Source organism: Erinaceus europaeus, chromosome X (genome assembly GCF_950295315.1).
Source record: "Erinaceus europaeus chromosome X, mEriEur2.1, whole genome shotgun sequence".
NCBI classification, from domain to species: Eukaryota; Metazoa; Chordata; class Mammalia; order Eulipotyphla; family Erinaceidae; genus Erinaceus; species Erinaceus europaeus.
The window spans coordinates 55,390,236-55,412,683 of record NC_080185.1 but is presented as its reverse complement, the minus strand read 5'-3'; the positions used below and the strand labels follow the sequence as shown (position 1 = coordinate 55,412,683).

At 41.2% G+C, this 22,448-nt stretch overlaps 2 protein-coding genes across 10 annotated transcripts in view; one reads left to right on the top strand and one right to left on the bottom strand.

Moving 5' to 3' along the window:
• The window catches only part of LOC103120163 (NACHT, LRR and PYD domains-containing protein 12-like), a 62,150-nt gene that overhangs the window by 25,332 nt on the left and 14,370 nt on the right, over positions 1-22,448 (top strand). For 6 of the 9 annotated variants that reach the window (XM_060183170.1, XM_060183171.1, XM_060183172.1 and 3 more), the window contains exons 4-8: positions 671-2,327; positions 5,237-5,326; positions 11,354-11,524; positions 11,638-11,808; positions 14,512-14,691. In XM_060183170.1, the coding sequence (XP_060039153.1) occupies positions 671-2,327; positions 5,237-5,326; positions 11,354-11,524; positions 11,638-11,808; positions 14,512-14,691 (2,269 nt within the window). The remainder of the gene's footprint in view (positions 1-670; positions 2,328-5,236; positions 5,327-11,353; positions 11,525-11,637; positions 11,809-14,511; positions 14,692-22,448) is intronic. The other 3 variants (XM_060183175.1, XM_060183173.1, XM_060183176.1) reach the window with 3 other exon arrangements.
• TEX13B (testis expressed 13B) lies at positions 6,756-9,630 on the bottom strand. Its single transcript, XM_060183177.1, has 2 exons — positions 9,171-9,630; positions 6,756-7,020 (listed from the first exon to the last, which is right to left on the bottom strand). Exons 1-2 carry the CDS (start codon positions 9,627-9,629, stop codon positions 6,919-6,921), a joined length of 561 nt encoding a protein of 186 aa, XP_060039160.1. The 5' UTR covers position 9,630; the 3' UTR covers positions 6,756-6,918.

Here is a 22,448-nt window from a genome sequence, read left to right as displayed (position 1 = left end):
TAGCCCACCATTTGTGTAAATTCCCCCTGAGGTGGTGACTGGGGACTCGAACTTGGGTCCTTCTGCATAGTAACTTGTGCAGTTTACCAGTTGTGCCACCTAGTCGCTTTACTTAGATTCTCATAAAATGAAAGACCTTGGCAACTGATTGAATGTTTAGGATTGAAGGGACAAAAGGAAATAAAGAATGACTCATATTTATGAACTACAGGGTGGTAGTATTTAACTGATGGACTATCTGGGAAAGGTTTTTTTTTTTAATAGCTGGGAAAGTTTATTTTTATTTTAATTGATTATTGGGTACAAATAGAAATTGAGAGGGGGGAGATAAAAGACAGAAAAAAAAAGGGACAGATAAAAGAGGTCTACTTCACCAGTTGGGAAACTTCTCTCCTGCAGGTGGGGACCAGGGGCTTGAACTGGGGTCCTTCTACACTGTAGTGTGTGCACTTAACCAGGTGCACTACAGCCTGGCCCCAAAACTTTATTTAATTTTTTTTTTAAATATGGTTGTATAATATCAGGATGGGGAAAAAAAACCTCAAGTTTTTACTGTAAAGTCTGAAGAGCCTTTGAGAACCTAATGGGTGGTGGTATTAGTCACAGTTGCTGCTTATAAAATTGTTGTATAGGGTTCCATGATTATTAATTTTTGGTGTCACCTCATTAGATTACCGGGAAGTGTTTAGAAAACATCTAAAAGAAAAGTACCTAAGAATAGGAGTCGATAAATTTTATCACCATGGCAAGTATATAGAGTCCCGACTGCTTATTGTAAAAGAATATGGTGTATCAGAAAAGACATGTGGAATTCCTCAGCAAGATAATTTTATTAAAATGCAACATTTATTCGATCCTGATGAAGAGGGCTTCAGCTCATCTCAAACTGTGGTGCTTCAGGGATGTGCTGGGGTTGGGAAAACAGCTTTGGTACATAAGTTCATGTTTGACTGGGCAGCAGGAATGGTTACTCCAGGCAGGTTTGACTATCTCATCTATGTAAACTGCAGAGAAATATGCCATATTGCCAGCCTCAGTGCTGCTGACCTGATCGCTAATACTTTTGAAGACATAGATGGACCAATCCTAGATGTTGTTCTTATGTATCCAGAGAAACTTCTGTTCATTCTTGATGGATTCCCTGAGATCCAGAATCCTGTAGGTGACCAGGAAGAGGATATTTGTACTGATCCCCAAGAGAGGAAGACAGTAGAGACCCTCCTGTGTAGTTTCGTGACAAAAAAACTGTTACCTGAATCCTCTCTCCTGATAACTGCCCGACCTACAACTGTGAAGAAGCTCCAGTCTCGGTTAAAAAAACCCATGCAGGTGGAGGTTCTATGGTTTACAGATGCCGAAAAGAGAGCATATTTTCTAAGTCAGTTTCTAGGTGCTAGTACAGCAATAAAAGTCTTCCATGGTTTGCAAGAAATTGAAAAGCTTGACATTTTGACTTCTCTCCCCATCATCTCCTGGATGGTCTGCAGTGCCTTGTCATTACGGGGAGATAATGATAGAACTCCTTTGAGGTCACTTCAGACCTTGACTGACATGTATCTGTTCTACTTTTCCAAGTGCCTCAAAACCCTTACTGGCATCTCAGTGTGGAAGGGACAAAGTTGTTTGTGGGGCCTTTGCTCTTTGGCTGCAGAGGGACTGCATAAACAGAAGGTCCTATTTGAAGTCAGTGAACTCAGAAGACATGGGATAGGAGTGTATGACATCAGTTGCCCATTTCTCAATCACTTTTTGAAAAAAACCAAAGGAAATGGCAGTACATACACTTTCCTTCACTTTAGTTTCCAAGAGTTCTTAACTGCTGTATTCTATGTTCTGAAGAACAGCAGCAGCTGGATGGTTTTTCCTCATGGTGGAGAAACATGGCAAGAAATATTTCAACGATTTGGAAAAGGGTTTTCATCATTAACCATACAGTTCTTATTTGGACTCTTACATAAAGAAAAGGAAAGTGCTCTGGAAACTACTTTTGGAAGAAAAACCTCACCAAGACTTAGAGAGGAATTAATAAAGTGGACTGAGAAGGAAACGAAGAATAAATCTTCCAGATTACTTATTGAGCCAGTAGACTTATTTCACTGTTTGTATGAGATTCAGGAAGAGGAGTATGCAAAAAAGATAATAGATGACTTACAGTCAATTATACTGCTTCAGCCTACCTATACAAAAATGGACCTTCTGGCTATGTCATTCTGTGTAAAAAACAGTCAGAGTCCTCTGTCATTTTCTCTGAAGTGTCAGCATTTACTTGGATTTGAGGAGGAAGTGCCTGCCTCACTACTCACACTACCAGCATCAACATTCGATTGGTAAGTGTATTCATGTTTTCTCTCTGGTGTTTTAGAATTGATAAGCCCACTTGTCTTTTCCGAGTAATCAGGAACATGATAATTTCTAACACTGTCAGTTAATAAACTAGATATCTGACTTTCCATATCTTATGCCAAGTGGAATTTATTGAAAATACTGAACACTGGTTTAGGCAGGTACTGAAGGGAAAGCTAACATTATTTAAGCACTTACTATGTGCCAGGCATTGTGTTGGCTGCTTGTTTGTGTGTGTGTGTCCACTTGTTTTGATTGTCACTCTACTAATGTACTTTTTAAAGAGTTATGGATATGTAGGTCATCAGGTTTATCATTTAAAATGTCTGTTATTTTGGTGGAGATGATCAGTCTGGAAAAGGTTGTAATTCCAACACTGATCTTCATTTTCATTTACACTTATGTCATCAGTGAGGCCTGAATGAGCCCTAGGTTAGTAAAGGGCAGAGATGCACTTCTGTGTATATTGCCATAAAGCCTAGGCTCTTTCTATCAGGCCATGTAAGCAGAAGTTGAGAGAAGTGTAGATAAACTACTTATATAATAGGAACTTTGTATGCCACAGAATACAGTTATACTGACTTATTCACTGATGCAGTCAAGGCTTTTTTTTAACCTAGTATTTAGAAAATAATACTGGTGGTGCCAGGCAATGGTGCAACTGGTTAAACTCACATAGTATGAAGTGCAAGGGCCCATGCAAAGATCCAGGTTCAAGCCCCCAGCTCCCCACCTGCAGGGGGAAACTTCGCAAGCAGTGAAGCAGATCTGCTGGTGTCTGTCTTTTTCTCCCTGTCTCCCATCCTCTTATCAATTTCTCTCTGTCCTATTCAATAAAATGTAACAGAAAAAAATGTCTGCCAGACATTTTACTCCTTTTATCCTATCATTTAGTCAATGTTTCCTTTTTATAAATAATTTTTTTTAAAAAAGTCTTTAAAAAATGTCTGCCAGAAGCTGTGGATTTGTAGTGCTGGAACTGAGCCCCAGTGATAACTCTGGAGGCAAAAAAAGAAAAAAAAACAGGAAAGAAAATAAAAGAAAATTACACTGGTCACCCCCCCCCCCAATATTCAAGTTAAGATGAACCAGTGCTTCTCCCTTAGTTGCAAGGTCAGCTGAGGGGCATAGTACTTTCAAAAACGAGTTGACAAAAGGCTCTGCTTGAGAGTAAACTGACCCAATTTGTCTCCTCCTACTTCTCCTCCTCCCTTTTTTTAATCCCCCAGCTCCTTCTTCCTTTTTTGAATATTGTATTTATTTATTTGATAAAGTCAGAGAAAATTAGAGGAAAAGGAGAGATACAGAGGGAGAGACAACTTGCAGCACTGTTGCACCACTCATGAAGCTTCCTCTCTGCAAACAGGGACTGAGGACTTAAACCTGGTTCTCTGGGCATGGTAAGGTGCACCACCACCCAGCCCTCTTCATCATTTTTAAACCAGCACACTACTCAACTCTTGGGGATTAAACTTGGGATCTTTTGCGTGCAAGTCCTGTGTTCTACTCCTACATAATCTCCCTTATGCATCTCCCTGTCTCTTTTTTTCTCGTAGTTGTGTTTTTTTTTCTATTTTTTCTTTATTGGATAGAGCAGAGAGATTCTCACACTACAGAATCTGAACAGAGTCCCATCCCATAGTTAGGATGGTGTTAGGCAATGAAACAGTGGTTCACTTGGAGTTAAGACCAAGGTCATAGGGCAAATGTCATATATAAGACACCTATATGAGGCCTCGGTTTTGGACAGGAACAGGTTGTGTCACAACAGGAAATTAAACCACAAAAACTTAAGGGATTTGTCTGGTCAGTACTCAGGTCTGTTTGAATCCAAAGCCAAAGCCACATTGCCAAGTGCCAGGTGCTAAGATAATCACTTTGCAGAAACAAATTATCAGGTCCTTAACCCAGTGGTGGCTATTGTAATCACCAATTTTCATATGCTCGGGGATGTAAGGGATTTGCCCAAGCTACCTTTATAATGCAACTGATAATTGCTTGTCACCACTAATGGGAGAATTAACAATAATTGAGTTGGAATTGGAAGTTCTATCTAAGGCTGATTTTCTGGAAATGGAAAATGAACACTAAGTCCCTTTTTCCATCAGTGTTTAAAATCTCAGTGTAGTAAGTACACTACTTGACTTTATAATACACAAGGTGGGTTATTCTTTTCTTTTTCTTTTTATATATCACAACATGATAATCCGTGATCTTTCATAATTCCCAGCACTTGTAACCCATCCTGTACTTTCTCCTCTAGCCCCAAACACAAACACTAGTTATGTCTCCCTTCATATCCTTACTTTTCTCAAACATACCCCACACTCATTTCCACCTCTGTGCTACTGCCCACTAAGGAAATACAACTACAGGAAGCCAGGTGGTGGCACATCAGGTTAAGCATACATTATTACCATAAGGACCCGGGTTCAAGCCCCCACTTCCTACTTCGTGCGGATCAGCTTAATGAGCTGTGAAACAGGTCTGCAAGTGTCTTTCATTCTCTCCCTTTTTGTAATTAATTTTTATATTTATTTATACATTTTCCTTTTCGTTGTCCTCATTGTTGTAGTTCTTATTGTTGTTACTGATGTCGTCGTCGTTGTTGGATAGGACAGAGAAATGGAGAGAGGAGGGGAAGACAGAGAGGGGGAGAGAAAGATAGACACTTGCAGACCTGCTTCACTGCTTGTGAAGTGACTCTCCCGCAGGTGGGGAGCTGGGGGCTCGAACCACATTCTCTCCCTTTCTATTTCCCCTCCCTCAAACTTTGTTACAGCCTCCTAGGGTTTTTAGAAGACTGTGTAATTAGTACTAGTGTAGTAGTAGAAGCATCAGTAAGCGGTTCATTTAATATTTAAATTGGCTTTTGCTCTTTCACTTCCTTTAGGCCCTTTGAGTTGCCCGATTTGCCATCGTCTCCACTACACTTCCTTTGCCAAGCACTGCGACATCCATACTGTAAAATCAAAGACCTGAAGTAAGTTGAACTTTGCTTTAAATGCTTATGTATTTGCAGGTAAAACCTGGGTTACCAGAAGTTATACTCCCAGCTGATCTGATTGGAAACCAAAGTGTGATGATTGCTTCACTTTTTTTTTGCAGCACAACTACAAATGAAAAAAAGTTATGTACTGTGTGCTTAGAACCAGCAGGGAGTCAGACATAGAGCCCCGGCAAGACTCTGCCTCTTTCCCTTTCTGTATGGTCAGGTATTGCTAAAATGAGTGGGTGGAACACCCTAACACCTAAGAGATTTGTGTCAGGTAGTTCTGCCTGGAGCTACCAGCCCACCCCCACTACTCTTCCTTGACTTCCACTTTTCTTCCTCAGTCCCACTATTCCCCTTGACTTTCCTTTAGTTGGATTCTCTCCTATTCTGTGCAGTTTATAGACCCTTTACTTTTCCTACATCCACCCCCCTGCACTGCATCCCCTGCAGTTATTTCCCCTTAGTGCCGTTGTCCAGAAACTCTCACCACTTCCTAAACTAACCTTATGCGGAGATGCCTTGTCTGTTGTGTTCATCACAAACACAGAAACCCCTTTGATTTCTCATACCTTAATGTGCAGATCAGTCTGCTGCTTCTTGCCTCTTTTTCCAGGAAAAGAGGTGCCAAACCCACTTAAATAATTAACTTTTTAAAAAATTTTGTAAACCTTTAACTTCACACAATACAGAAATACACAGAAATATAAGCAATCTTTGCTTCCCATACCCCATCCTATATTCTCCCTACTTCCCATTCCCTGACCCTTCCCTAGGTATTATACTGTTTGCTAAACATCTTTCCAGACCATTTTATATTCAAACATAAGTCTGTAACATAAGGCACACATTAATCAGTACTATATTCAACTTATAACTTGCCCATGTTCTCTTATTTTCTCCCACTCCCTCCCCTTGCTTCCCATTCTCTAGCCCTTCCCTAGGTGTTACCCTGTTTTTGCCAAATGTTTTTCCAGACCTTTTTGTGTGCTTACTCAAATGTAAATCCATAACACAAGGCTCACATAAATCAATACTATATACAACTTAGAAACTTCCCATTTGTACCCTATTTTCTCCCCTCCTCCCCCTGCTTTCCATTTTTGACCTTCCCTAGGTATTACCTGGTTTGCCAAACATCTTTCCAGACTTTTTTAAAAGCTTATTGAAACATGAATCTGTAAAATAAGGCACCCATAAATCAATACTATATATAGCTTATAAACTGCCTGTGTACCTCATTGGCATGGTTTCCCAGAGGCAATTTTGCCCTCCACTGGACATGTGGAAATATCTGAGATGTTTTTTATTGTCACCACTGAGGTGGGAGGGGGATATTCTGTCCTCATCTAGTGAACAGAGGTGAGGGATTTTACCAAACATCTTACAGCCTACTGAACAACAAATAACCATCACATCCAAGTTTTAAGACTTCTGATATTGAGAAGTTTGCCCTGGGAGAGTATAAATGCATATAAATCCAAGCAGTTTTCTGACAAGATTAAACTGGAGATCTGGTACCCAGTCCTGTTAGCTGTCCAGGGTCATATCCAGCTGCTGCATTGATGTTTCAGGCCACAGCTTCATTCTTTAGACCCACCCTCCAGGGGCACTGACTGGTTCTCTTCCTGTTGTTTCTCAGTATAGTCCATGGGTTGATTCCTCACCATCCTTCCACCTGCAGGCTAAACCACACATTTATCTCAAATCAATACTGTTTAATCCTTAGAAGGGCTCTACAGATCATCCCTCTCCCTCTCTGGTTTATCAGAGGGGCATTCACAGACCACCCCCACCTCAGCTCACCCTTCCCTGTAGAAACTGATTTCACATAAGGTATGCACCGTTTTCTGTTTATGTATTTACAAGAGCTTTGTAGGCAGACTCTCCTCCCACAGTAGCAAGTGGGAGGGTAATGGAGAGAATCCCTCAGGATGGCACTGTACTTTGGTCAAAGGTCTAAGAGTGATCCCCAACCCCTCCACTCTGTGTACTGTCAGTTGCTGACTCACCTCGTTGTCAGTGGCATGATTTCCCTGTTCAGATCTGTCCCCAGTTCTGTCTAAAGGGGACCTGGGGGAAGATTCTCCTGTCATGGGACCACGCAGTCATAGCAATTCTCATCTGAAGCTGGTGCTGGCATCCTCCATAGGAAGCCCTGAGGGATTTCCCTTAGGGCAACAAATCTCTTGTTGTAAGTCCAGGGTTAATCCCCAGGATTGCTTTTAGTGTTTCTTTCCATAGCCCTGGATCAGAACATGACTGAATTTCCTGTCCACTTCATTCCTGGCGACTCTTGGGATGCAGGAATCTCCACTACCCAATATTTGACGCACCTCCCCAGGAGTTCAGACATTGTCTTTTGACGGTTTGTGATTTGCAACTGCTCTTCTGAGAGCGATTTCTGACTTGGACACACTCTGAATGTCCAAAACAGGAATTCACTCAAATCAAAGTGGATTTTCACACAGCATAGTTGCAGGAAGTGGAAAAGTGGTCCACCACTCTCTCCATCTCTCAAATCACAGACATCTGTGCCTGTCTACTCCTCAGTGCCTCATATAGGTGTTCTATATAAGACAGTTGACCTGTAAGGTGTTGGCTATGGCCCTGATGTCCTAGGTCATAACCTTGGTCTTAACTCCAAGTGAACCACTGCTTTATTGCCCAACATCTTCCTAACTATGGTTTGGGACTCTGTTCAGATTCTGTAGTGTGAGAATCTCTCTGACTTAGGATGGGTCAAATGTCCACTCCTTCTCAAATCGTCTGAAACCTATGTTAGAGGAGAGGTGTTTAGATCAACCATCACTAAGGTTGGGGAGAAACACAAACAGAAACTGCAGAAGTTCTGAGATAATGAATGTTAATGCCCTGGAACACAAAGAAGGCTTCCCCAACAAGCCTCTCTCCCTTTTGGTCTACTCCCCACACACCCCCCCATTTTTCCACTATTCCTCCCCAATTTCCCACTAACCCCCCTAACCCTTCTCCCCTTCCCTTTGAAAACTGATCCCTGATGGCATATGTTTCTCTCAACTCACTGAGGGCTTTGCAGCCAGATTCCCCTCCCACAGCGGTAGCAAGTTTCCCTCTGTGAGAAATTCACAGCTTTACACCAAGGGCAGTTCCAGTCTCCAGGCTTGCGAAATGTTGTAGGCCTTCTATGCTGATGGGGATTGGAACTGCCACTTTCTCTCTGAATATCTGGGGGGTCTAATCCCTGGGTCCCCCTATCAAGCCATGATCTAACATCAGAGGCCCCCTCCTGGGGAGACATCTGAACTGGAGATGGGGCTATGGGTGTTACTACTGGTGTGAATGAGGAGGGCTCATCTGAGAGTGGGGGGGAAAAGGCATGGGTATGAATATGTGAATGAGGCAGGCAGCTGGACAGGAAGAAGTGCAGGTGAGACTGTGGACTTAGGCTTAAGAGACCCAGGCTTCATGGTACCAGGTAAAGAAAGTATGGTTGTGTCCCTTGGCTTATAACTTGCATGCCCTCACATGCCAGATTTGTGAATTTTGGGCCTCAAAGCTCTAAGAAAGTGTGCTTTGTCTCCATGCCCCTCCCTTCTGGCCTCTGCACCTTCAGCTTGGACCTCTCCTCTTGTCACCCCTGCAGCTCCAGCTGGAGTAGCAGCACCCCCCCCCCCATCATGTTTTCCTTTTCACTTGTACTTTCTCTCCCAGCTCCACCAGGAGTGGGCAGGCGTGGCCATTCTATTGCCCTGACCCTGGAAGAACTCAGCTCTTGGAGAGTAGTGGTCAGGCTTGAGACCTGTTGGGATCCTGAAGGATGAGGCAGGGCAGAGTCCATTGCTGGTAATCTTACCGCCTGGAGCAGCTTCCACCTCAGGAGATGCCACTCTTTCTGTACCTCTACCAGGTTGTCCTGGGCCAGTCGCAGTCTGAAGGCTGTTTCTCTGCGCTCAATCTCCTGCTGGTCACTGATCTCCTTCAGGTCTGAAGCTAAAGACTGTGCAGCTGACTTGTGCATTTCGGCTAAATCGTGCAGCCACTTCACCCTGCACTCCTGTAACTGATTCTGCCTGCGGGAGAAACGCACTCCCAAGGCCAGGCAGCCCCAAGCGCAGGCCTCTTTGGCCTCACTAGATGCCTCGCTGTCCTCCAAGATGGCCATGAGTTTGTCTTCCGCCTCCTCCCAGGACAGGGCTATGTTGTCAAGATAGAACTCCGAACCCTTCGCTTGCATGGCCATCTTCTCGTTGATGTAGGCCACCACGGCGCTATGCCGAAAGCCGCCACAGTGGTCCTCTGGTTTCAAGGCCATGACTGCTGAGGACCTCTAGCAGCTTGGCTGAGTCTGAAAGAAAGCAGCTTTTGCTGCCCCGCCCTCTCCTAGAGCCCCACTTCCACTTCATGACATGTTCCTTCAGCCCCGCCCTTCCCTAGGACCCCGCCCCTATTTTATTACAGCTCCCTTCTGGAGCCCCGCCCCCATTGTTCACGCCCTCCTAGAGCCCCGCCCTTAGTTTATTATCCGCCCACTCCCAGAGCCCCACCCTCAGCCTAACCACTACTTTGTTATCCACTCTTGACTCTACCTCCATGGTCCACTGACTTCCACTTCCCCCCTTAAGTCTCACCTCTACTCAATCTCAGTTTGTCTCAATTCCCGTGACTTAGCACCTCTTCTACACACTCAAGTCTCCACTTCACCCACAGTCTCTGCACTACTTGGTCTCCTCACCTTTCCAGTCTTCTCCGGTACCTCTTTGATCACCTTACCGACTGGCCCTCCCCCTCAGCCTCTTTGCAGTCTCTCCCAGCCCATCCTTCCCTCTCATGCCCCTAGCCCCCGTCTCTTCCCCCCTCTTAAAAGTTTTCTCAACCAGGTTGCCTCCCTAGGATAATGCCCAACAGTTCTCACTTCTTCAGTACTAGTCAGAGAAGGTGGAGGCCAATTGCCTACCTTCCACGCCAGCCAACTGCTCCCAAAGAGAAGGGCCACGGCCTCCTTGGGCTTAGAGGAAAAGAAGTCTCACGGTTAAGCCCCGGTCAAGCCTCAAGGTTTTAACACTGGGCTGTGCCAACTTTCAGATTCTAAAAGGGTGTGACAAAATAGTAGGTTCAGGCAACTCTCTCTTCCCGTAAGGCATCAGGAACCACTACAATGTTTTAGGTCCTTGAAGGGGTAACAAATAGATATCAACAAAACGTCTTAGAACCAAGGACATGAAACACTGATCTAGTTTTTTTTTAAAAAGGCATATCATACCTCCCCTACCTTAATGGTTTGTTTCACACCAGAGGCCCACCACCCCTTCTAGACAGGTTCTAGAACAGTCCAAACTCTGGCCAAGTAATCATGGGGAAAAAAGAGGTGGAGCCAGAGATACCTCTTGGGGAAATAGGTAGTGCCAGAAAATGACTTCAAGCTCTGTTAACTAGTGACCAAACACTATAGTAACACGAAACGTTTCTTGGATTCCCCAGTACCACCAGAAGCCAGAGTTTAGAACTGTTCTAGTAAAAAAAAAAAAAAAAACTTTAATCTGTTCACTTTTACCTTGCCTTCCTTCACTCATAACGTTCTTCCTTAGACCAATAAAGTCCTTTGATATCTGCACCTGTTATCAGAAGAGTCTATTAAAACTTACAATGGCCTTCTGGGATTATAAAATAAAGCCAGAGGACTTTAGATTTAATTCCACTCTGTCACATACTATATGACTTTGTGATGGAAACTGAATTTTAGTTTCTACCAGTGAACTTATGAAGTTGAATGGCAAAAGTGTTTATAAAGTTAGTGAAGTGTTTTTTATGAATCCACTTTTGTAAACTGTACAAACTTTATATGTGTGTTTCCATGATATTCATGAAAGGAATGAACTTGCATGCTTACCACTTTGTCAAATGCTGAAAACACAGAAGCAATTAATTGTTCCATTAATTGAAAAACCTGTTATGCTAGTAAGATAAAAACCACAAACAGGTATCTTTAATGAGAGTTTTACTTTCTTTCCTCTCATAAATGTGTTTTTATCCATACAGACTGATTTTTTGCCACCTTACAGCTTCTTGTGGTAAGGACCTCTCCTTAGTATTTGAAACTAACCAGTATCTGACAGAACTGGAGTTTGTAAAAAATACCCTGGAAGATTCAGGAATGATGCTTTTATGCCAAGGATTAAAGCAGCCAAACTGTATATTACAAACACTGAGGTAATGGACAGTAAGCAGTGTTACTGTTTGTGTTCATATCACCTTTGTCAATTTTGCTTGTGAAATGAGAGTGCATGAATAAAGTAATGAGGTCACTCTTTTGTTCTCTTAAGGTTGTACCGATGCCTTATCTCTCCTGCTTCTTGTGGGGCACTAGCAGCTGTTCTTAGTACCAATCAGTGGCTCATGGAGCTAGAATTTAGTGAAACAAAACTGGAAGCTTCAGCTTTGAAATTGCTCTGTGAAGGCTTAAAAGATCCAAATTGCAAATTACAGAAACTCAAGTAAGTTAGAACTTACTTTTAATAGTGTAAGGGAAAAAAAGTGCAACTCAAGGTGGATTTTTAAAATATTTTATTTATAAAGTGAAAATACTGACAAGGCCATAGGATAAGAGGGGTACAGTTTCACAGTTACCACCACCAGAGCTCCATATCCCATTTCCTCCCTTGAAAACTCTCCTATTCTTTATCCCTCTGGGAGCATGGACCCTGAATCATTATGGGGTGGAGAAGGTGGAATGTCTGGCTTCTGTAATTGCTTCTCCACTGAACTTCAAGGTGAATTTTGTGTGGTCAGTATGTACTTCCAGAGTTCTGGAGATGAACAATAAAAGTGAAAGTCCTTAAAGCTGCTCCTGTATAGCAAGTTTAGGAAGATAATTATTTGTTTATTTATTTATTTATTTATTTATTTAATTTTTTACCTCCAGGGTTATTACTGGGGCTTGGTGTCCCGAACTACAAATTCAGTGCTCTGGAGGCCAATTTTTTCCCATTGTTGTTGTTGCTGTTGTTGTTGCTGCTGCTACTGTTGTTGTTAGATAGGAAAGAGAGAAATTGAAAGAGGGGGGAAAGACAGAGAGATAAACACCTGCAAACCTGCTTCACCGACTTTGAAGCGACCCCTGCAAGTGAGGAGCTAGGAGTTTGAACAGGATCCTTGTGCCGGTTCCTGTGCTTCGCATCATGTGAGCTTAACCCAGTGTGCTACTTACTGCCCGGCCCCTGAGAACTTTTCATTTTAAATGGCAAAAAATATCAACAGCAGCAAGAATAACCCAGGTTTACTGAGCAATACAATATACTAAGTATTGTGCTGACTACATGATTCATGATTTCATTTCTCTAAACAATAGCACTGAGAGGTTCAGATTATTAGCTTTTGTTGAGCAGATGAGAAAGTGGAGACCCAACATCATAAGACAGTAGTATGGCAAAGGCAAGGTCCAAAACCCAGATGTGTTTGACTTCAGAGTTCATGGTAATGACCTTAATAAAAATTATATATATATATATATATATCTCCAGAAAACAGTAAGGTTGTATAAATATACACATTGATTTTATGTAAAAAATTGGTTCTTGAAGATTATGGTGTCTGCCAAATTTAAAATCTACAGGGTAAGCTGGCGTATTCGAAATATAGGAAAAATGGGGCCAGGAGGTAGTGCACCTGGTTAAGTGCACAAGTGACCATGCTCAAGGACATGGCTTCCAGCCCCCCACTCCCCATCTGCAGGGGGGAAGGCTTCATAAGTAGTGAAGTACTGCAGATGTCTCTCTGTCTTTCCCCCTATCTTTCTGTCCCTCTTGATTTTTCCCTGTCTTATCAAATAAAGGGGAAAAAAAGGTAGCCAGGAACAGTGGATTTGATTTGCAAATACCAAGCCCCAGTGATAACACTAGTGGCAAGAAACAAAAACAAAACAGGGAAAAGCTGATGTTGGAATGGAAGTCCAGAGGCACTCTACTGGCACATTTCTTTTCTGAGGAGGGGAGAGGAAATTCTCTCTTCTTAAAACTTTAAACAGATTGAATGAGACCCACCCACATTAAGGAGCTTATTCTATTTTACCCACAGTCTGCTGATTTTGTTCCCATTAGATTTATCACTGGGGCTTTGTACCTGCATATTAGCTCTACTGGCCATTGTTTTTGTTGTTGTTGTTGTTGTTTATTTGTTTTTTACTTTTTCTTTTGAAAGAGGGAGAGACAACAAGAAAGAGAGACAGAGGAGAGATACGTCAAGTGCTGCTTCACTATGTGTAAAGTTTTCCCCCTGCAGATCAGCAGCTTAAAGCCGGGTCTTCACTCATGGTTAATGGGTGTGCTCTACCAAACTAATCTTACATGTTAATCTTATCAAAAACCTACCTTCACAATAATAGAATAATGTATGATAACTACCCAAGTTAACACATAAATTAGCCATCACTATATATAAGGATTTCTAAGGGAAAAAATCTCTTTAGCATTGAAATTTTCTAAAATTCACTTTGAAACTTTTTTTCCCAAAATGTTTCTATTCAAACATTTTAAATTGAGAAAATTTAGATTCATATTTACAAGCCCTCTTCAAGATGGAGACTAGAGTCTGATAAGATCCAATGGAGAAATCAAATGTAGTAGTGTAAATCATAGAAATTCTCGAGTGTGATAGAAGGAAAATTTGCTGGGGATTAGTTCAAAGGATTAAGATGACCTAGTGGGGAAAGACAAATACTGGAAAGGTTGGTTTTTACTAAAACCACTCTTCATGACAAAGAAGGACAGACTATATGTGGATCATGATGACGGACTTGAGTCTCTCTAAGCATGGCAAATAAATTAGTAACTCTTAAATAATAGGAAAATAGAGATACTATACCTATAAAATTTATCTAGGGTTATTGCATTTACTTGATATTTGAAATAAAGTATAGGATACTAAAATTCATACTGGACATGAAAATAAGATTATATTATCTTTCTATTTCCTCCCAACCCTTTATATCTTTGGAGTATTCAGCAGTGAATTAGTTTGCAATGTGGAGACAGTGTTTTGAGAGTATTGTACAAGTTGCTCCCAAGGGGGAAGTGATTTGTGACATATTCAAAACCAGAACTCTTAAATTGATTGACCTTCATTTTCTCTATCATGAGGTTTTGTAGGTGAGTAGGGCAATGAAAAAGCCAGTTCTGTCCATGTTTGTTTATTCTCCCTAGGTTGAGTGACAGCGTTTCCCCTGATACCTCAGAGACTTTGTGCAAGTATCTTGCCTCTGTTCTTATTTGCAACACAAACCTCATCGATCTGGACTTAAGTGAAAACCCCCTTGGGGATGAAGGGGTGAAGTATCTTTGTGAGGGTCTCAAACACTCCAACTGTAAAGTGGAAAAATTAGAGTAAGTTTCTTTTTTTATAATTTTATTAGTGATTTAATATTTATAAAATTACATGTCAACGGGGGTATGATTCCATACCATTCCCAACACCAGATTTCTGAATCCCCTTCTCTTGTAAGGTACAGAAGTTTTCCCTCTCCTTTAGTACTTTGAATATGTCATTCCACTCTTTTCTTGCCTCTAGGGTCTGTGAAGGGAAATCTAGTGAAAGTCTGATAGGTATACCTTTATATGTAATTTCTTTCCTTTCTCTAGCAGCCTGCAATGTTTTTCCCCCTTCTCATTGAGTTTTGACAGTTTTACAATAATCTGCCTTGGTGTTGGTCATTTTGAATTCATGAACCTGGGTGATCAGTCTGCCTCTTGAATAAGCATGTTTTGAGGATTGCCTAGGTGAGGGAAATTCTCAGCTACAATTTTTGTGAAATTTATCTCTGGTCCTTTGACCAGATTTTCCTTTCACCCTTACATTCAACCTTTTGATGGAGTCTACAATTTCACAGAGAGTCACTTTGTTCTTTTTTTTTTTAAATCTTTTTATTTTCCCTTTTGTTGCCTTTGTTTTCTTAAATTGTTGTTATAGTTATTGTTGTTACTGATGTTGTCATTGGTGGATAGGACAGAGAGAAATGGAGAAAGGAGGCTAAGAAAGAGAGAGGGAGAGAAAGACAGACACCTGCAGACCTGTTTCACTTCCTGTGAAACGACCACCCTGCCGGTGGGGAGCCCGGGGCTAGAACCGGGATCTGTATGCTCGTCAATGCCCTTTCAGCCATGTGCACGTAACCCACTGTGCTACAAGCCCGACTCCCCACTTCATTCTTTCTAAACCTTTTCTCTCCCTCATCTTTAAATTGAAAGAGTAGAGTAACTATCCTCTAGATTGGAAGTTCTTTCTCTTGCATGTATGATTCTACTTCCTAAGCCTTCTACCTGAGTTTGAACTGCACTCAGAGTGTCTTTCACTCCCTGCAGTTCTCTTTGAAGTTTTTTCTTTCATGCTTTCTAACTACTTAATGAATTTTGATTGAATTTCTTCTTTTATTCTTTGTATTTACTTAGAGAACTCTATTCTGAGCACCTCTTTTATGTTTCTTTCGTTGTTGTTGTCGCCTCCAGGGTTGTTGCTGGGGCTTGGTTTCTGCTTTATGAACCTACTACTCTTGGAGGCCATTTTTCCATTATTGTTGTTGTTGCTGCTGCTGCTGCTGCTATTGTTGTTGGATAGGTTAGAAAGAAAGTGATATAGGAAGGGAAGGCAGAGGGGGAGAGAAGGGTAGACACCTGCAGACTCAGTGTGCTACCGCCCTCCCCTCTCTTGTGTTTCTTAATTCCGTAGTGAAATGCTCTTTCAATTCTTGATTGTTTCTCCATACTATGTGTAGATCCTTGCAGAGTTCTCACAATGAGCTTTTTGTCTGTCTCTGATAGTCTCTCTAATTTCTTAGAGTCCTTCTGTTTCATTTATGATTGATATGGCATACTTTTTTGCTTGTTCCTATTTCTTTGCTTACACATATATTGTGCTGATTATTGCTGGCCAGCAGGTAGTGCTGTTGTTGTGATCTCTAACCTTCTATTTTGTTTATATGTTGGGCAGTGTAGGGTTTGTGGGCTGGGATTGGCTTTTTTTTTTTATAAGCTGTGCTTTTTGTGTTGCCTGTATTTAGTTACTCTATGTGATTTTGATCTGTAATCAAAACGTAAGTGGTTGCTGCTGGGCTTTAGCTTGTGTTCATAAAGCAAAACAAACCGCCATTTGATAGTTGGTCACTGCCAGCTACTGCAAATTACCTTTACATTTAGGCGACAGACATGTTGGCGAACATTCCCTGTTTTTGTGGCCTGTCCTTGCCTGAAATTCAGAATCTTATAATCCCTGAATCAAGAATTAAAATGTAACAAGCTCCCTTCTTTCACCACCAGTTTGCTGGACATAGAAGCAAAATGATGCCATATTGTATGGCCTGGAGTGGAAAATTTCCATGTTTGGTTACAAACCCACACCCCTTCTTGCCTCAGTTATACTCACGAGTGTTGACCTGTGGCTGCAGATGTCTCAGCTGTAGTTGGTGAATTTACTAAGGTCTACAGTTGTACATATATTTTTTAATTTGCTTCTTTACACCTTTTGTTGCCCTTGTTGTTTTATTGTTGTTGTAGTTATTATTATTGTTGTTATTGATGCCATCATTGTTGGATAGGACAGAGAAAAATGGAGAGAGGAGGGGAAGATAGAGGGGGAGAGAAAGATAGACACATGCATACATGCTTCATCGCCTGTGAAGCAACTCCCCTGCAGGTGGGGAGCCAGGGGCTCGAACCGGGATCCTTCCACGGGTCCTTGTGATTTGCACCACCTGTGCTTAACCCACTGCGCTATTGCCCAACCTCCAATATTTGTTGTTTTTGGGAGGGGATCATTTGTTTCCTATTACTCTATAGCCACACCTCCTGGAAGTCCTGAGTTAAATTTCTTATAATTATCTAACATCTTAATGTGACTACTGGATTGTTAAATTTTTGACTATTGTATGTCAGTATCTATTTCACCTTATCTATGCTTATGATAAATACATAACATGGGTTTTCTTCTCCCTATTGGATTGATGAGGAAACTTGAGGACAGGGGAGCAGCTTGGCCAAGGTCACACTACTAACTAGGCAAGATGTGACTACAAAATCTGTCTTTCAGTCTCATGCTATTTCCAGTACACTGTGTATTTTTGAATAATATTTTATAAGATTACAGAGATATAGTTACACACCAAATACCCAATCAAAGTCCTGTGACATACTCTCTCCCCAAGATAAATCCCATAGTTCTCACAAAGTCTTGGATATTGTTTGGCTATTCTTTTCTTTTTCTTTCTTTTTTCTTTGCAAGTTCATGTGTGTCAGGTCTCTATATTCTACAAGTGAGAGAAACCATTCAGTAGTTGTCTTTCACCTCCTTACTTCACCAAGCATGATCATCTCTAGTTCCATCCATTTTGTCCTGAGGGACACAATAGCATCTTTTTCAAATTATGGAATAATACTTACTCATTTTAATAATTAATTATGTTTACTTTTTGTTTCATTCTTTTTTTGTTATTCATGATTAATAGTGTGTTATGAGATTGTAAGATTACATAGTATGGATCCACACAAACAGCCACCACCAAAGTTCTATGTCCCCTACCCTCCCACCTCCCAAAGATAACCACTGTAGTACTTACACAGTCTTAGAAACAATCTATTTGCTTCTGGTTTGTGTGTGTGTGTGTGTGTGTGCATGTGTACATTTGTGTGTGTTGCTGTTGTTGCAAGTTCGTTTGTACCTGTTGTCTAGATTTCACATGAGTAAAACCATCCAGTAGTTGTCCTTCATCTCTTTACTTGCTTTGCCAAGCACAATTACCTCCAGTTCCATCCATTTCATCCCTAAGGAAGTTGATAGCTTGAATACTAGTACAGAAATTGAATATACAATGAAAAATATTCCCAAGAATAAAAGCCCAGGTCCAGACAACCTTACTAACAAAAGTCTGTAACTCAATCAAAGAATGACTAACACCGGGAGTCGGCAGTAGCGCAGCGGTTTAAGCGCACATGGTGCAAAGCGCAAGAACCGGCAGGGGAGTCACTTCACAAGTGGTGAAGCAGGTCTGCAGGTGTCTTATCTTTCTCTCCCCCTCTCTATCTTCCCCTCTTGTCTCCATTTCTCTCTGTCCTATCCAACAATGACATCAATAATAATAATAAGAATAAGAATTACAACAATAAAAAACAACATGGGCAACAAAAGGAGAAATAACTATTAAATAAATAAAACACCATAAATTAAAAAAAAAACACAGGGTTTGGTAGTTGTTCTCTTCATTTTTGTTGTTCTCCAAGTAATTTTTAAGTTTCTTCAGTGACCCAGGTGTTATGTACAAGCATATTGTTTAGGCTCTATATTTGGGGTGTTGTCCTTTTCTTTTTGTGGTTGGTTTCCAACTTCAAGTTCTCATGGTCAGAAAAGATACTTTTGTTTTGAGTTCTATAGTCACATATTTATTTATTTATTTTTAAATATTTATTATTTATTGCCTTTTGTTGCCCTTGTTGTTGTCTTTTATTGTTGTAGTTATTATTGATGTCGTTGTTGTTGCATAGGACAGAGAGAAATGGAGAGAGGGAGAGAGAAAGATAGACACCTGCAGACCTACTTAATCACTTGTGAAGTGACTCCCCTGCAGGTGGGGAGCCTGGGGCTCGAACTGGGATCCTTATGCTGGTCCTTGTGCTTTGCACCACCTGCGATTAGCCCACTGTGCTACCGCCCGACTCCCAGTCACATATTAAGACTATGTGCCCCAATACATGGTCAGTCCTTGAGAATGTTACACGTGCAATTAAAATTACACATATTTTATTTTGGGATGAAAGGTTCTGAATATATCTGTTAACTTCTTCTCATCTAAGACTTTATTTAAGGCTTCTACTGCCTTGTTGATTTTTGTCCCATTAATGTATCTCTTGCTCTAGTGTTGCAGTGAGGTCTCCAACTATTATTGTGTTGCTGTTAATATTTCCCTTAAGGCCAATAAGTAGTTGTTTTATATTTGGTTGCACTCATATTGGCATTTTATAACACAGCAAACCCAGTCCAAGTTCTACTCTTTGTTTTCTCTTCCTGTTTTTATTTCTCAACTTCTGCTTATGAGTGGGGTCATTCCATATGCATTCTTCTCTTTCTGGCTTATGTCAGTTAACATGATACCTTCAAGCTCCATCCAAGATGAGGTGAAGGTGACTTCATCATTCTTAATAGCTGAGTAGTATTCCATTTTGTATATATACCACAATTGTCTCAGCCACTCAGCTGTTGTGTGACACCGAGGTTGCTTCCAGGCTATTAAAAATTGTTCTGCCGGGTAGTTGGCCGGTAACACAGCGGGTTAAGCGCAAGTGGAGCAAAGCATAAGGACCGGCATAAGGATCCCGGTTCGAGCCCTGGCTCCCCACCTGCAGGGAAGTCACCTCACAAGCGGTGAAGCAGGTCTGCAGGTGTCTATCTTTCTCTCCTCCTCTCTGTCTTTCCCTCCTCTCTCCATTTCTCTCTGTCCTATCCAACAACGACGATGACATCAATAACAACAACAATAATAACTACAACACAACAACAAGGGCAACAAAAGGGAATAAGTAAATAAATAAATATTTTTTAAAAATTACTCTGCCAATTTTTAATAGCCAAAACCTGGAAGCAATCCAGGTATCCAACAACAGATGAGTGGCTGAGAAATTTGTGGTATATATACACAATGGAATACTACGCTATTAAAAATGGTGAATTTACCTTCTTCACCTCATCTTGGATGGAGCTTCAAGAAGCATGTTAGGTGAGATAAGTCAGAAAGAGAAGGATGAATATGGGATGATCTCACTCATAGACAGACGTTGAAACACAAGATCAGAAGGGAAAACAGTAGAACTTGGACTGGAGTTGGTGTATTGCACCAAAATAAAAGGCTCTGGGGTGTGGGGATGGAGGGCTTAGGTCCTGAAACATGATGGCAGAGGAGCATCTAGTGGGAATTGAATTGTTACGTGGAAAACAGAGAAATGTTACGCATGTACAAACTATTGTATTTTACTGTTGTCTGCAAACCATTAATCCTCCAATAAAGATATTTTTTAAAAAGTTGTACATCGGGAGTCCAGAGGTAGCCTAGCGGGCTAAGTGCAGGTGGCTCGAAGCACAAGGACCGGAGTAAGGATCCTGGTTCGAGCCCCCAGCTCCCCACCTGCAGGAGAATTGCTTCACAGGCAGTGAAGCAGGTCTGCAGGTGTCTATCTTTCTCTCCCTCTCTGTCTTCCCCTCCTCTCTCCATTTCTCTCTGTCCTATCTAACAATGATGACATCAATAACAGCAACAATAACAACTACAACAACAATAAGAAACAACAAAGACAACAAAAGGGGAAAATAAATAAATTTTTAAAAAGATGTACATCTATGAACATTGGTATACAGAGATCTCTTTGGATGACTGTGTTTGATTCCTTAGGATATATCCCCATGAGAGGAATTGCAGGGTCATAGGATTGGTCCATTCTAGTTTTCTGGGAGTTCTCCAGACTACTATCCACAGGGGTTGGGCCAATTTATACTCCCACCAACAGTGAAAGAGGGTTCCTTTACCCCCACAATCTCTCCAAATTTTGTTGTTACTCTCCTTCCTGATGTGACAGTTTCACAGGAATGAAATGTTATCCTATTGTTGCCTTTATTTGCACTTCTCTGACAATCAATGGCTTGGAGCATTTTTTCATATGTCTGATGGTGTTTTGGAACTCTTTGGTGAATATTCTGTTCCTATCCTCTACTTTTCTATGGAATGATTTTTTTGGCTGAGTTTGGTGAGTTCCTTATATATTTTTTTGTTATTAGCCTTTTGTCTAATTTATAGCCTTTTGTCTGATATAAGGGTCACTGGGTCGTGGCTTCTTTTGCTGTGCAGAAGTTTTTCAATTTGATGTAGTCTTATTGGTTTATTTTTGTTTTATTCTTCCTTGTATTTGGACTTGAGTCATTGGAGATACCTATAAAAGTTAGAAGGAAATTAGTGTTGCCGGTAGCTTCTGGTCTAACATCCAAGTCCTTGATCCATTTGGAGTTTACTTTTGTGTGTGGTGAGAGATAGTGGTTCAGTTTCATTCTTCTGCAAGTTTTGACCCAATTTTCCCAGCACCATTTGTTGAAGAGACTCTCTCTCCATTTAATATTTTGGGCCCCCTTGTCAAAAAGTAGATGTCCACAGGTATGAAAGTTTATTTATGGGCTCTCAATTCTATTCCATTGGTGAATATGTCTTGTTTTTATTCCAATACCAAGCAGTTTTTATTCCAATAGCAATATAATATAGTTTGAGGTATAATAGTGTGATGCTTCCAGTTCTGTTCTATTCCTTTTTGGGAGTGTATATATTGATACTGTGACTATGTCTTCCTGTTGGATTGATTCCCTGACCAATATGTACTTTCTTTTACTATCCCTTACCACTTTCTTTGCCTCAAAGTTCATTTTATCCTATATTAAAATAGCTATTCCTGCTCCTTTTCTTGTATTATTGGCTTGGGATATCTTGTACTAGCTTGTCCCACTATTAATTCCTTTTTTATTGCCACCAGGATTATTATTGGGACTCAGTGCCGGCACTATGAATCCACCTCTCCTGGCAGCCATTTTTTTCTTTCCAACTTGTATTAGATAGAACAGAGAGAAAGTGAAAGAGGATGAGGAGATAAAGAGAGGAGAGAAAGACAGATAACCTGCAGACCTGCTTCCTTGCTTGTGAAGCAGGCCCACCTGCATGGAGGGAACAGGTTCTCAAACCTGGGTCCTGTGCTTGGTAATATGTGCACTTAACAGGGTGCACTATAGCCTGGCCCTCTTATTTATTCTATAAAGAATGAGGTGGCTGAAAGATTACTCACATGGTAAGCTATTTTTCTTTTGTGTGGCACCATACGTGTAGCTCCATGGCACTGAAGATCTGGTGCTATGGCATCTTCCCATTTCTTGTCTCTCAGAGAAGTAAAAAGCAATACAAAGTCAGTGCTCAAGTGGTAAAATCTCACATGCATTGGGCCCAATCACCGTTTGTGTGGAAACTGTGTGCCTAAGGCTGAGCTTGGCATGGGTAGAGTTAATAGAAAGACTAGAGGCAACAAGACTGCACTATGGACATACAAATGTGAAACAATTGAAGAGCCATACAACT

What these genes read in the sequence shown, in the direction of transcription:
- TEX13B (XM_060183177.1), bottom strand. Translation starts at nt 9,629, where the DNA reads ATGGCCTTGAAACCAGAGGACCACTGTGGCGGCTTTCGGCATAGCGCC. An exon ending in GGTGGAAGCTGCTCCAGGCG is followed by an intron (nt 7,021 to 9,170) that starts GTAAGATTACCA and finishes TGTGTGGTTTAG; the next exon opens with CCTGCAGGTGGAAGGATGGT.